Raw genomic sequence first — 15,977 nt, forward strand, 5'->3', positions numbered from 1 at the left:
TCAACCAGGCTTGAGCCAGCCTTGGATGCCAAGCTCGAGCCTTGTTTAGCCGGGGTTGGGCCGCCCATCACCCAAGCTTGGGCCAATTGTCAATTCCTGCCTGGGTACTTCACTACTCAGCGGGCGGCTATGGCTGTACTAGCACCACTGATCTGTCACCGAAAAACGAATCCCAAACTTGCCCTCGTGGTTACTACATTGGAGCGGCAATATTGCAATTGCTCTTACACGGAGAAAAAATTCAATGAATTTTTGCTGCAGAAGTTGGAGAAAAATGACTGTGCTCATCGGGAATCGGGGTGCAAAGCACACACACGAGAAAAAGTCGTGTCCTTAACCTTCATTTTTACCAAGCGAGATAAAAGAAAGGCATGCCCTTAACCTTCATTTTTACCAAGCGATATAAAAAAAAATCGTGTCCTCAATCTTGATTTTTATCAAGCGAGATGGAAGATCACTGCAGAAGAAAAATTACTGTGCTCGTGTCATAAAATTTCTTTATTAGTTGAGCGAAAATTTAGCAGGTCCCTATCAACTTTTCCATCGTGACAAGAAGAAAGTCCTTATCGAACGAATAAAAATTGTGCCTTTCCGCTGGAATTTTTAAATTAACCGTAGAGAATAATTATTTGCCCATGAAACAAAATCATTGTGATGAATTGTGTAAGAAGTAAAAGTCTAAGAGGTTTCACGGTATATTTTAGACACTCGACCCCTCTGCAATAAATTTATACTGCTAACATAGAATTGGTGACAAAGTATGGTTAAGTTAAATGCAAACAGAATAACGTATTGAACTCAGATAATCTCCTTTCTTTTCTACGTTCGGTAACATCCGGAAGTAATCGGTGGAAATCGACAGTTGTTTTATCCCAAAGCAGAGGATGTCGTAAATATTCATAGGGAGCACAGTGAAAATCTCGCAGTAACAAACAGGCGTGTGGAAATTTTCACAGTACTGGATCATATAATGTTTCCTTTGAGTTCGCAGTAATGTCTCTTAGCCTCAGAATTTACTGTGCTGCTCAGGAAAATTCATTGATGAAAATGTAAAAAAATCTTCAATTTTCTGTAAATAAGCATGGTTAGGAATTGTTAGCAAAACTTAGCCTCATCGATAAATTTCTCGATAAAAACATTTTGCACATTTTTCAGGGATTTTTTTCTTAATGTATACTTCCTATAAACACTCGGTAACGTACCTAAATTACCCTAAACAATCACGCAGCACGATAAATAATCGGCTCAGACTGCGAATGTTACCATTTTCGTGAAATCAATTAATCTAAAGCGTTTCTCTGCATAGTCTAAAAGAAAACCAGCCGACATTAGTCAATAATAACTCGAAACCGAAACCAGTTGACAATACAAATTTCTCCTCAATTCTTATGGGGAAGCGCATGGAATCAATGCCGCTTAATCCCAACCGATACCTCTAGGCGTGGGATCCCCACAAAAGAAAAAAAGAGGACAAACAGAATATTAGAAATACTCGCAACTGGGTCATTTTATCTGCGTACTCAAGTCTTACTATGTTGGTTGGCTATCCTTCGGAGAGAAAATGACCGAAAGGTAAGGTAAACGAACGTCAGATTGTATCCGAATTGAGAAAAATAAGTGAAAGAAATCCAGTGACAGTGAGACAATATAATCACATGAAATGTCAACTAGTCCACGTGATCTTGATACATGGGTAATACGAAACAAATTAGAACAAAATAAATTCACCCAATGAAATAATCCTGAGGTCACGAAACCTCCAAGATATTCCTTAGAATAAATAAAATGGAACGGCGACAGTAATCTAATAATCTTCTAAACAAAATGATAAATCTCAAAATATTTCATCAAAATCTGCAATTGAACTGAACTTGATAATTCACAGGTCGCGTAATTCGAACGCAACAGAAAAATCCGCCAATCAAATTGGTCAGAGATTCACAAGGAACATATAAGTCGATTCGTTCTTCAGGACTCGAGCGCTTCAATCATCATTTCTTAATTAATTTCTTAATTTTCTTTTCGATATGGGTCTGCATTTAATTGTTGATAGCGTCTATCATATTTATGTGATTTTTTCGGGATTTCTGGCGTCAACCAGAACATTAATAAACTCCACTGCATGAGTCACAGCATTTAAAAGCTAAAATCTTGTTTTAAGAATTGACAAATCCCATTGATTTTTCACTTTTATTTAGTGAATTAGGAATTTACGAATATCACCTTTTCTAATACGTATAATGAGTAAGTTAGATAGGACCGTTTCTGAGTAATAATCAATTGTAGTTGTACTGGCAGTTGAATGATGCATGATATATCATTCGGAAGCAACTGAAATAACGTTTAAAATGCTTATAAATACGTCAACATATGTTCATCAGAGCAGGAGTTATGAATGCTGATATTTATCTAATTTTTCGTCATATTCTGTTCCATTTATGCCAGTTTTAAGCGATTCTGGGTATAATTATGACCGCAAATTTAATCGAACGTACTATTTCAGTAACGTTATTGAAAAGATAAAATCGTGAGTTTGGAAGTTTTACTAATTTTATTGATATGTTGCTATTATTTCATGGATTACAAATATTTGATAATGATTTTCTGTACTGCATATTATATCGGGATTATGTCAAAATGTGGCTTTACATATATTTCTCAAGATAATGACGTTTTCGAAGAAAAAGGTGAATTTCATTGATTATTTTTTCCCGCCAAATTTCAGCCAATAGCATTACACCATTCGACGAGGTTACTCGGTATTATACTGATAATTTTTCAATAATTTTGTCACTTATTTTTATTGAATTGAATTGCGTTATTTATCGAGTATTTATTGACCATTGTCTCATGGTGCAATTCGACTGACTGAAATTTGGCGGGAAGAATAATCCCCCGAATACCACTAGGGGCTTTGAAATTTATCGAAATATTTACCTCAAGTTTGTTAAATTTTCCAGACACTTTTGTACAAAATGTGTTGAAATTACTTATAATTTCAACACATTTTGTACGAAAAATATGGAAATTCATAACCCATAATTCAAATCTAGTACCAGCTCGGAAATTAATGACGTCGACTACAAAAAAAGTTCATTTTGCGTTAGCCTGATATAATGAGTAATGCAAAGTTTATTGTGTAATGTTCATAATTCGGGAAAAAAATAGGGCGATATTGATTGAAAGTACTAATTTACCAAATTTCGACATTTACCTCTTCCCTGAATTGCGTAATTTCCACATTTCAAAATTTTCGAATTAAACAATTTTCGCTTATAATACCACGAGAGGTTTGAAATTATCGGAATATTTACCAATAGGTGCGTCGCAAACAAATGAGTGCGTTAAATTTTCCAGGCTAAAAAATCACGAGTGCGAAGCACGAGTGGTTTGTCTGGAAAATTTATTATTTAATTGAAAATACAATTTAGAATCGTGAAACGAAGGGCATCAGTCTGCCCCAGTAGGAAGATGAATGATCAATTGTGATTACTTCAATGGAATCTTGAAAAATGACTTTTCCAGAGGTTGATGGAAGATTTGGTGCAGTAGCATATATGACACGCTCGGTACGCTTAAGCTCCCATATGTGTGGTGTTATCATTTGATATATCAAATCTAAATATTAACAGTTGTAATAATTTTTTTCTGTACCTGTTTACTCGGGAAAACCCTAACCCAAACCCATAACTTTCGTCCTTGCAACTCCGGCAATTCTAGAATGACAAAAAACATGAAAAACCGGAAATGGATGTCCGGGAATGGTCAGTAGCTCATCCATCTTTAAAAATTTGTTTAAGGCGCAAGTCGATTTTTAGCAATGCGGAACTGATCAACCGTAACCGTAACTAAATTCCGACTCAAAACGAAAATTTCATTAACCATCGCCAGAATTTACTAACAACATAGACTTAACTTTGAACTGCGGAATTAGCAGGGTACGGGAATTCTCGGCTGCTCAGAGGGCTGGTCGCGGAGAGAGAGGTGGATTCATGGACAAAAACATCATCCATACCGAAATAATATCCAGAACCTGGACCTAAATCTACACGGAGAAAAAAACACAGGAAAAATTACGTGTCTAATCACGTAATCGAGGGCTGGAGTGTCATTTCCTTAATTTTTACTGGAGAATTTGGGAAAAAATGAGAGACGAACAGTGAATTTTATTATTTGCTCTGGAAAATTTACGTGACTGTCACGTAATTTCTTACGAACTTGTAAAATTTACCACAGTTCCGGTTAAAATTATTCCGAGTGAAGTAAAAATTATCTCGTTTCACTTGAATTTTACGTGACGTACCGTAATTTTTACGTGACCAAATTGAAAAATTCCTAGACAGCGTTGGTACGACTGTTGGTCATACCCGATCGGATGTTCGGATCACGCCACCGGCAAATTACTATTGTCGGAAGGATAATTAGTATATTGTGCCTCTAGGGAGTAAAGTATTTTCTGACGAAATGTGAGTATAATCACATGAGTCAGAAAATACTTTATTTCCGTGAGACCCACAATATTTCATTCTGATAGGGACTGGAAACGGCGATCTAACCGAGCGAAGCGAAGTTGGAATCGTACTTTCCAGTCCCGGCAAAATTTACGGAACTGAGTATCGTTATTGTTCTACCTCCAAAGGTGACTTTTTACCGACCGAGTGGTAAAATGTTCTGAATGATCGGCACTTTTTCCGATTTTACATTTCGCCCCACATTTACCTTTCACACATGAATTTTTACGGAACTTTTTACGTATTTTTTCCTGTATTTTTCTGTCCGTGTAGGAATGGATAGTGACGAGAATTCGGGTAGGAGAAATAAACTCTAGTCGAGAATATCCTTACATGTTTCACTATTGATAAAAAAATTCAGTATAAAAGTAAAAGAGAGGAACAATTATTGGCAGTACTAAACAATACTTGTAACTAGTAGCTCGAAGCGGTCATCATGTAAAATGGCCGATTATTGTCGCATTCTGGGATGCCCCGAACTTTATTGACGCTAAACTAAAACTTCACGAATGATCTGAAGGAACTGCGTATAGCGGTTGTTGTTAAGAAATTAGCAACAAGCTTCCCAATAGATTTTTTTTTCTCCTATATTATTGTTTCCACGTATTTTCCTCATTATAATATTTATTCGAATACGTAGGAATGAATGTATCTAAATGGCCTTTATATTCAATCAAATTTTTATCAGCCTTATTATGTGATAAAGAACCCAATTGAAAATGGAATTATAATACATTCGAGTGAAGCTGCTTCCTTATTTGTGAAAATTTTTTCTATTATTAATAATCCTCCCCGTAGTCGACCCCTTATGGGGGCGACAACTCATCGAAGGAAAATAAAGGAAGGCTAGTGAGATCTGATATAAAAGCCAATTTTACTGTTTTAAAATTGGGAAAGAATAGAGATACAACGAAAATGTTTCGAGGAAAAAAATTAAGCAGTAATTTCACTGATATTGCTCATAAAATTTGCAGTTCATCTCAAAGAAGATAAAAAAAATGTCATGTACAATATGATATAACTTCACAGAAAATGATGCGATTCTCTCCATATTCTGATGTATTCCTTTCTGATGTATTCCTTTCTGATGTATTCCTTTCTGATGTTATCGTTGAAAATTGAAAAAATACGAATATTTCTGAATCTTTCTGCTGATTTCAATTCCAATTGCGGTCAATGTATGGAACGCATGGTAGTCTACAGGGTGTCCCAGAAGTACGTGCGATACTGAACCGGCAAGTACAGGGGGTGAGTCTGAACCAAAAAGTCCTTTACCACTTTTGTATCGGAAGCACCCCTCTGGAGATACTGGGGTAAACAGGACAGCCAATGACGCTGCTGCGTTAACCGGCAATTCGTCGGTGTGGCTGTCGCGCTCGAGCGTCACTGATTCCCCTTCGAGCCAGAAGGAGGCGGGATCAAGTTCCACGTTCACCCGTGAGCGTGAGAGAGAAGGCATGGTATTCTCTCTCACTCTCTCGCATCACTCCGCGGCAATGTTTTTGCAGTTATCTTTTAAACAATTGGGTTTTTGGGATTTTTCCATTGATTATTACTTATTGCAAATTGAATTTGCAATTATATTTTATATGCATAATATATGCATATACATTATATGCATAATATATTATATTATGCAATTATCTCATGAACCGAGAATTTGACAAAATTTTATAAGGAGAACATTTTTTTGTTAAATCTCATTAACAAAAAAAAAGATTCTCCGATAAATTTTGCTAGTTCTCATGGTTGATGAGATAATTAATAATTAAACAATTGTCTCAAAAATGGAGAGAGCGATGGCTGTGATTTTTAGATTTTTAGTTAAAAACGCCCTTTTCATCAGTTATCTAATAAACAATGGGCTTAGATGATTTTTTCATGAGATTATTTTGTTGCAAATTCAATTTGCAACAAATAATAATCAATGCAAAAATTCCAAAAACCAAATTGTTTAAAAGATTACTGTAAAAACATTGCCGCGGAGTGATGCGAGAGAGTGAGAGAGAATACCATGCCTTCTCTCTCACGCTCACGGGTGAACGTGGAACTTGATCCCGCCTCCTTCTGGCTCGGAGGGGAATCACTCACACTCGAGCGCGACAGCCACACCGACGTTTTGCCGCTTAACGCGGCAGCGTCATTGGCTGTCCTGTGTACCCCATTATCTCCTGAGAGGTGCTTCCGATCCAAAAGTGGTAAAGGACTTTTTGATTCAAACTCACCCCCTGTACATGCCGGTTCAGTATCAGCACGTACTTCTGGGACACCCTGTATAATCACAGGAAAATTCATGCGATTCGATTGATCCTTCGTGAAAAATTTTTACAAAAACGGAAAAAACAAAAAGACAGATTTCAGGAAAAAATTTCGGATTCTTCTGAATCGTCATGGAAATTTCAAAACTAATCAGTGTCAACAGAGAGAGCTTTTAAAAGTCTATATTCATAAAACAAAATTATGGTATTCCATCAATTCCTGGTGACGAGAAAGACAAAAAGACAGCAATAAATACACATGCATACATACATACATTCATCCATGCATGCATGCATACATACATATAGATGTTATTTGAGCAGTTTGGTGATTATATTTGGTATTTAGTGGTCACTTCGGCTACATCTGGTTACTCTGATGACCGTCACCAAAATGCATTCGTATGGATCGAGAAGTTTGGTGACTGTAACCGACATGTTTTCGCGATATATATAAAGCCAAATTAGCGGCGACAGTAGCCACGCGGGCGGTGTGTGACTCCGGCGATCACCCAAGCTAAGCAACGCTCAGTTGGGTTAGTACTTGGATAGGTGCCCGCTTAGTCCCACCCATCGGCGTGTAGACTGCCGCCGTCAGGCACGGGTGCGGAGAGCTGGTGTGTTCACCGAGTCAGTGTGACTGATGAACACAGCAGAATCCCCGCATTACCGGCCGGCTGCGCTACTGAGGTTTTACATGGTTTCCCTCAGTACACGCCAAATGAGCGCAGTACAGAAAGTCGGCCCATGCTACCGCAAAAATAATGAGAGGATAGTAGGAGAGGCTAATGAGAGGATAGTAGGAGAGGCTAAAGGCTAAGACGAAGGGGCGCCTATCAAATCATGGTAACAATGGTAATAGGAAAAAGAAAAAATGTAAAAATAAAAAAATAAAAATAATATAAAGCCAAATTAGTCCAGTCATCAAACTGACGGGAAAATAATTAATGGTCAGAATGGTGACGTTCTCATAATGACCACTTACCCTTTAAACGGTTATTTCGATGACGTTATTATATTGACCGATAAATATTTTTAACCATATAGCTTTTAGCTTTTAGCGGTTATTAGTGTTTCCCAGTGTCTGGGAAGTACAATGAGCCTCTCGGGCATTTTGCACTCTGCTCGGCAGTAGCCTAGTCCAGGGATGGGCAACCTCTGCTCTGAGAGCAAGTCGTGCTCCCGACCTCTATTAGTACATAACAAAGGGTAGACGAAATCTTATTGTGTCGGGTGATGGGCCTTTATGACCCAAGTCGTGAAGGGCCTTCTCCTCGGCTGAAATCAGCCAAAGTGGGGATAACACTTAAGAACAGGAAAAGAGGAGAAATATGGCTGAAGAAAAGGAAAAGCGGGGAAATGAGTCAAAAATGGAAAATGTGGAATTTTCTTCAGAAAATTGAGACCCCTTCCCCAGTCCCCTCGAGCTCCCCCTGTCCAGCCCAGGTTTCCCCCGACTGCCCATCGGGCGCCCACGTGTCGTGGATGGAGGGACGATCTGTTGGGCCACCGTCACACAGCCGGGGCCCCCTCCGGGATAGCCTTCTGGGCCGCAGCTGGAGCCCCCTTCGAGAAAGAACAGCTCGACCGAGACAGTAGAAAAGAGCCATCTCTGTCCCCTTCAGCCCTTCAAGGGATTTGGGGTCCACCCCTATTACGAGGTTGACCCCCCCTTCCCCTCCTTCCAGTCCCAGACCGTCCACTTTTCAGGCCCGGGTTTTACCTTTCAATCCGATTCAGGGCGTCGGCCGCCCTCACCGGTTTTCCCGGCAGAAAGGCCGTCATCCTGATCAGTTTTGGGAGCGGTACCCTGTCCAAAAGGACAAGGGAGGCCCCATCCCATGGGGTGACCGTGACCGTGGCCACCGCGCCCCTGAGCCAGTCTTTCGACTGGGCATCTGCGCACGTTACCCACAGCACCCCCTGTTCAAATCGTTGGCCCAGCAAGCGTTTTAGCCCCCTGCCCGCTCGTATAGTTGCCCTTGGCCAGGTTCCGACAAGGACTAGCGGGATCCAGGCAAGGATACCTCTCGATACCCGTCCCTAGTCCCGGCATCGCTCTTTCCTTGGCCGTTCCCCTATCCGCCAGCCGGGGACGGACCTGGTTGGCACTCAACCCCACCCAATGTCTCTTTACGAGCGTCAGGGTCCAGGTTTAACCATATAATAACAGTAATTGACGTTCGAACTGACGACAATGGCCGAGTGGTGCGAGGCGCTCTCGAAAGTTCTCGAACGGTAGCCTAGATCAGGAATGGGCAACCTCTGCTCTGAGAGCATATCGTGTTCCCGACCTCTATTAGTGCATAACAAGGGGCAAAGGGGAGACCATTGTGTCAAGTGATGGGCCTTTATAACCCAGGTCGTAAAGGCCTTTCTCTTCAGCTGAAATCAACCGAAGTGGGGGTGACACTTAAGAAAAGGAAAAGAGGAGAAATGTCGCTGAAGAAGAGGAAGGGCGGGAAAATGAGTCAAAAATAGAAAATGTGAAATTTTCTTCACCATGACGTTTTTATTTATTTTGAGAGCAGACGTTACAAATAACATGTAAAAATCGACTGTTCAATTTCAGAGGCAAGGAAACAATTCTACAATGTCATGTTCTAGTGGTCCTGCAATTATTTATTCAAGAAATGAAATTAATTGAAGTAAAAATGTTAATTGAAGAAAATTAAAAAAAAATATTTTTTTCAAAAAATATTCATTCTTTATATTCAAAATCAACATCGGCCGGTAAAAACTGCAATGTTCGGTATTTTTTTTTTCACATATTTTTCGGTAAGGTCGTTATTGGACCAAAAATTTAAAAAGAAGGTTAAAAGATGTCAATAATTCGGGAAGCTGAATTTTGAGAGTAATTTCACGTTTTTAATAATATATTAAATATATATATATATATTAAAATAATTATTTTCATATTCAGAAGTATTTTTGTCCATGTGTGAATTTTTTAATTTCCTTTTATATTAATCGCGGCGGCAATTTTGCCCATTTTATCATTTGGCAGAGGCGTCATAGGACGCTCCCCAAAACGATGACTGTGAGGCCCCCTACTACTGCTCCCACTATGGTCGTACTAGAACCCTTATAATTGGCATGGTTATAAACTTTATTGGATTCCTAACTCGAGCCTATGACTCTGTTCCACGCTACCTGGAACTTGCCCATCACTGGTCTAGTTCAGGGCCCGGCAACCTTCAGGTAGTCGGGAGCCAGCCTATTACAAGGGTCGGGATAATCCCCTCATCTTAATGGGTACCCAATTAGCCAACCATTGTGTGCGAGTAAGTCATAGTGGTGACGATATTTTCGTCAGCCACGTAGATTGGCGTGCGAGTCGAATAAAAATGGCTGACTCGCCTGAATTGGTGCAAAATTTCAGTTTTTAATTTTCAATCTAAAATTGAAAAATGACAATGAAAAACATTGGAGATTATATTTCTGAAAAAGTTGTCGGCAATTATTAATGGCATTTCAAATATTGGAACTCTAAATGTAAAAAATGAGAATGTGCCACTGTCAATTTAGGAATATATTCCTGGAAATTTCATTGCAGATTTTTATATTTGAATTTGAATTTGCTAATTTAAAAATGAACTTCTTTATTCATAACATGAGGAAATAAATGTTCACATTATTTCTCGGGTGGTGTGTACCTTCTAAGTTGTAATTTCGGTGGAAGGATAGCATTTGGAACTAGAAATTTGTAGAAAATAATTTGAAATGTGAAATACAAAAACATGAATATATTTTTAATTAATTGCTCAATGGAAATCGCGAGAACGATACGATAATGCACCATACCTGATACTCTAGAAGATAAATAAAAAAAAAAATGAGTAATTCAGTAATTCATGAGCAATCATGGAGAGTGGTCTGAAACGTAAAAATACCAAGTTTGATGACCATGTGTGTACATGCAGATGGTCAACTGAGGGTCAATTTATGAAGGAGAATAGCCTGGTAAATTAATTCCCGAAAATCTCAAATTTGGTCAGTTCATAGGCGACGCTTAATATAGACTTGATGTGTGATACATTTCAGACCGATCGGTCTCATTCGTAACTGCTAAGGCTTTCCCGTCCCTGTTCTCATCGTCAGCCCTTTGAATTCGTATCAGAGTCATATTTATTTTCCCAACAACAACTATTTATCCACGGATTATTTACTTTATTTGGTAAAATTATCGCTCCACCTCAAAATTTTGGACAATGGTTCTATTTTATTTACTGAATTACTGCAAATAAGGTCTGGACACTAACTAATTGTCAGGAATCACTCTTCATGAAAGCATTAAAAAAAATCTTTTGCCTGATATTAGTACCTATTTAGAACGAAAAACTGATATTTATATTTCAAATTTATGAAAAATTGAAAATTCCCAGTCGATCACACGATTGCCCTCTGTCGGTATCGGTCGAACCGAGCTCATGGAGAGGGTAAAATCGAATTAGAGCAGCTAGTTTCGTTAAGTGGATGAGGCCTTTCTCCTAATTCTCACTAACGAACCTCGGGAGCTGCGTGAGTCCGATGAGCCTAGGTTGCCGGACGCTGGTCTACTTGAACGAAAGATGAAATTGTCGATTCTAGGTATTTCCGCTTTATTACAAAGAATTTTATTACTCACCCTTTTAAGATAATCAGAGTTAACTGACCTGTATAAAAAGACAGCAGATCTTAGACAATTTATTTCGAAAGCTCTGATTTTTTTTGTTTGAGCATCGCCCACATTAAATAATATTTATGCCATCGGTGCCCGTAATCGCGCCATTCTAACCTCACCTCGCTCGATTAAATCGCGGATTCCGGGCGCGATGACATAAAATTTTGTATGAAACGCGTGTGTAATATACTATTCTAAGGTATATATATTAAGGAAGGCCTGATAAGTAGAAGATAGCAAATTATTCGAAGCACGCTGCCTATCAACCAGCGCGCCTTTTTGAACAAGAGTACTATCATCTGTTTTATTGCTATTGATTCATAACAATTAACCGTCAAGAAGATGACACTCCCCATTCATTTATTTTTTTTCTAAATGCCGTATCCGATTCATTATTCTAAAAGGTTCACAAAAAATTCAAAACAATTAATTAAAAATTTTTATTTAGATCCACAAGTTAATTTTTTTTAATGGGAATATGTGAAAAAAATAATTTTGACAGAACAATGGAATGGTTTACTGATTCATGATTTCAAAGAGACTCTGAAAATGAGAATTCTGCGGAGTAAAATAGGGATTAATGATTATTTGCAATTTAAAAAAACTGGTAGAACCGAACCCGGTAATTAGGTTTGAAATGTTGCTTTCCCACCTTCTTCCGAATCTCCTTAATTTGAAATTAAACATCCGTATATCCTCCTTTTTGATCACCCTGGTGTTACTTAATTTTATTGAAAAAAAAAACATTTCGTGACGCAGAGGACTACATCCCCACTTTTGACTAGTCCTTCTGACAACGGGACTGCTACTGAGGAATCTTTGAATTGGCTAACGGGCCGACACCCCAGCATTGCGTCTGGCGCCCTCCCTCTTTTGGTGTGAGGTACTACGATGTCGCTGGGGTCGCTCAAACTCCCAGAACTGAGCATCTACTTTAGTCAATCCTCTTTGCGACGATCTGTGACATCTAGTCGCGGTTTTGGCACCGGCAACGACACGTGCAGGAGGATTTTGGGGAGGTTTTCGGAGGATCAAGAGAAAATGTAGGGATCGCGAGGAGTTTTTTTTTCTGTCTATAGTGCCCTGAGGACTCGGCGAGTGCATTCGCTTTTCCTCATGGCGGGTTTCGGGGTGGGTTTCATGGTGGGTTTATGGTGGATTTCGTGTTGTGCGCTTTTCCTCTCATGTCACGGGATTTGGTAACAAATTAATTTTCATTTCTGTTCTAAGTGCATAATACGCCATGCCACGTGATGGTGAATTTTCCACAGGGAATACCGTGTTCCCATTGTCGCGATATTCGGAGTGGAAAACGGCGACCCCCGTACCCCAAAAATTCGGAAAAGCAAATCAAGGAGTTGCGTTCAGTATGAGAATATGAGAATATGAGAAACACAGGAGTTAGGTAGCGACTGGCCGTTTTTCTTTAAGTTGCTTTTTCCCTTTCCTCCTTGCCTTATGGCCCTGCGGTTACATTCCGCCAAGAAAAATGTGCCACCTCTGTCCTTATAATATTTTGGGAAAGCCCTGCGGTCAATGGGTTAATCTTCGCGCGAGTTAGTTACCGCTATCCGTTCGCGTTATACTATCCCTTTTGCGTGTCGAGTCTGGGGAATGCGCGTTCTCGTTACGCACCGTGCCACCGGCAAACATCACTGGGATTTTAGCTGCCATGTGCGACTGGAGTTTTGCTCGCGTTTATGCTGGACTCAGAGCCGTCGTGAGCTGCACGAGTGCCGGTAGTTATATTTTTGCGGGAACGTTTTCGACTCTCCATTCGTGAAATCTCAGCGCGAGGAGTCCGTTTGACTTGGAACAATTTTGTTTTTTTTTTTGAAGAGCGAATGCCCGTAGTGGCGAAAGCCTGTAACTCTGTCTCTCTCTCGATGCCTTGTGTAGCTCACGCCCAACCTTCGCTAATTCCTTGCAGCCTTATTTTCATTATAGTAATTTTTCTATTATTCGGTATATCTTGCGGATTCGCCGAGGACATCTCTTTCCTCTTCCCACCTTCTTTCAGGTTTTTTTTTTGTTTTCTATGCCTATCTCTTGTTTCTGTTATTTTGTATAAACGCCCCAAATATACGTACAGTTTTGATTCAATTACTCGAGTCCTTTTTTTTCCGTTTCGGTTTAAGCTCCCGGAATCTCGGACCTGGTTTCCACCTAAACTCACCCTTCTCTCCACAACCTCAGCCCTGAGCAGCTCGGGAACGCACCACCGCTCCTCCGATCGTCTTGTTTTTAATCTACGTTTTTGGTTTCGGTTCTGCGGATTTGGGTTTCGCTTTGTTTTCATTCCGGTTTGTTGTTTCCGATTCACGTTGCACAATGCATAAACATTCAATATTTACTTTTAGTCGATTAATAAAACTTAAATAAACTCATATGAAAATATATTAAGAAAAATATAATATAATCTGTAATAAAAAGTTCATTTTAATACTTGATTTTAGGTATTTGTATGCGATGATTATAGTCTCCCCATTGACTTTATCAACAAGCGATGTTCACCACCTGTATTAGAGGTCGAGGCACCAAACCAAGGCACCCTTCCAAGTGCTTATATCGGTAAAGTAAGTACACATTTTTAATTTCTGCTTCCTTCGATCGCGTCTAAAGTTACAAAATATTATAAGTAAAGAGGTCAAGCCAGCTGGAACATTTTCGTTACTGATTTTCGTTATCGGTAGAATACGTTCGTTACCGACCAACCAGGGATCCAACAAGGAGCCTTCCATAATTATTTTATTTTTGCTCTTCCTTTCTACCAGAAAAGATTAAATTCTTCTATAAATATATAGTTCAAGTCCGCCAAAGACAATAATCATTGAAGTAATAATTCCTCATATGAAAACTCCATTTGAAACCTCTCAGTATACGGGAATTGAAGGGAGGTAAACTCTGTCATCCCTGACATTCTTTAAGGCCCCCCTTCCCTGCTATCGCTGTTGTGACCATGCGTGAGTGATCTATATATTTTTTTCATAGTCCGGCCCTTTCTGTTTCCCTTTTTGGCTAATTGGCCCTACACATGTAGCTGTGGATCCTACACTGTACCGTATTCACTCTCCTATACACCATGGGGGCGGTGCTGCCATCACAATAGCACGGATATTCTTATCGGTAACGTTTCCTGCAGCGCGCTAAATTCAAATGTCACCAACCAAGCTGTCCAGGTAACACCTAATCTGGACCGTTCGCCATTTGAGTGCCCGCCTCGTCTAACGTGGAACAATTCCCGGAGTGGGGAACCCAGTATTCCGACACAGCAGTCTCATTGGAAGCTGGGGTTCAGAACTTTAAGATCAACTTCGCACTGGAGGATAATTAATGCATCCAGTCGCTACCTCAGATAGTCTTTGTTGCTGGTAGCCGAATGTGTTATAACTAACAGATAGTGTTAAAAATCGCATTACGTTTTGCGGCTTCCGGGCGGCTGGACGATCGGTTATTTCTCAAAAGGGCGACCCCCAAAACTGAATTGACCGCGACCAGTTACGTCTAAACGGATGCCGAAGTTAAATGGGCTCGTAATGTGTGGGATAAAACACTGAAGTGTACCATGCTAGGTTACGCAGGAATTCTGATTAGTGAGAGAATCACGCAGAGATAGAGGGAAAAACCTTCTACTGATTAATTTAGGAATATTTATTGGGGTACTAAACCACAGGATTATTACAACAATCCAAGATAAAACCGCTCAATTTGATGGGAGAAATAGGTAACACTGAGGTGAAAGAAGAATTACAGTTGATTCAAGAATTACAGTTGATGATAAACAGGTAAATAGAAGCTGCGCGCGATCACTCAGTCGCGTTGCGGCAGACTCGGCGGTTCCCTCGAAGGTTGAAGGGGTAGAACTCGGTGATTTCTCGGAGATGAGACGATTCTCGAGGTGTGAAGATGAGGTCGACGAACTCGGAGGTTCGTTGCGATAATGTAGGTGTACCGGTCGTTCACCTGGCAGGTGAGAAGGTGTCGACCCGGAGGTTCGGGCGGTGCAATAAAAGATCCCAATTTTCCGTCGGACCAGGGGTGGCGGCTCGGCTTCTCGTGGACCTTCGATGTCGGATTAATTTTTATGGTTCAGTCAACTCTCATTCACTAACAAAACAAATATTTTGTGTAGTTTGGTTACACTCTTTTGAGGCTGGACTGTGTCAATAGGTCTGTCAGCAGGTACTTGTCACTCCGTATAAGTGTTGTCCTCTTAAACCCGTAATGGATGAGTGCAGGGGAGTCCTCGTTGTCAATTTAATTTCTTGTTGCTTACGTGACTCCGGCGTGGCAATTTCTGAAGTGCATTGGCTCAACTAGCCCGCAATAGATTCACGCGACTCAGGCGTAATTGTGGATGAAGACGGTCTATGTAAAAATGTATGCCGTATGAAGGACGGCGGTGCTCCATATAGGCAAGAAAAATGAATAGAAGAAATGGCTAGGAGCCGGATAGCTCAGTTGGGAGAGCACCCGATGCATAATCGGAAGGTCCCGGGTTCAAGTCCCGGTCTGGACTATCCATTTTTTCAGTAATTTTTCTCG

At 40.0% G+C, this 15,977-nt stretch overlaps 1 protein-coding gene across 4 annotated transcripts in view; it reads left to right on the forward strand.

Moving 5' to 3' along the window:
- The window catches only part of LOC105272234 (uncharacterized), a 91,902-nt gene that overhangs the window by 44,964 nt on the left and 30,961 nt on the right, over window positions 1-15,977 (forward strand). For all 4 annotated transcript variants that reach the window (XR_892732.1, XR_892731.1, XM_011314252.1 and 1 more), the window contains one exon: window positions 13,889-14,008. Coding sequence is in view for 2 of the 4 variants with exons in the window: in XM_011314252.1 (XP_011312554.1) it covers window positions 13,889-14,008 (120 nt within the window). In the remaining 2 variants the exon portion in view is untranslated. The remainder of the gene's footprint in view (window positions 1-13,888; window positions 14,009-15,977) is intronic.

The sequence above is a fragment of the Fopius arisanus genome, unplaced genomic scaffold (genome assembly GCF_000806365.1).
Source record: "Fopius arisanus strain USDA-PBARC FA_bdor unplaced genomic scaffold, ASM80636v1 scaffold00151, whole genome shotgun sequence".
NCBI lineage: Eukaryota > Metazoa > Arthropoda > Insecta > Hymenoptera > Braconidae > Fopius > Fopius arisanus.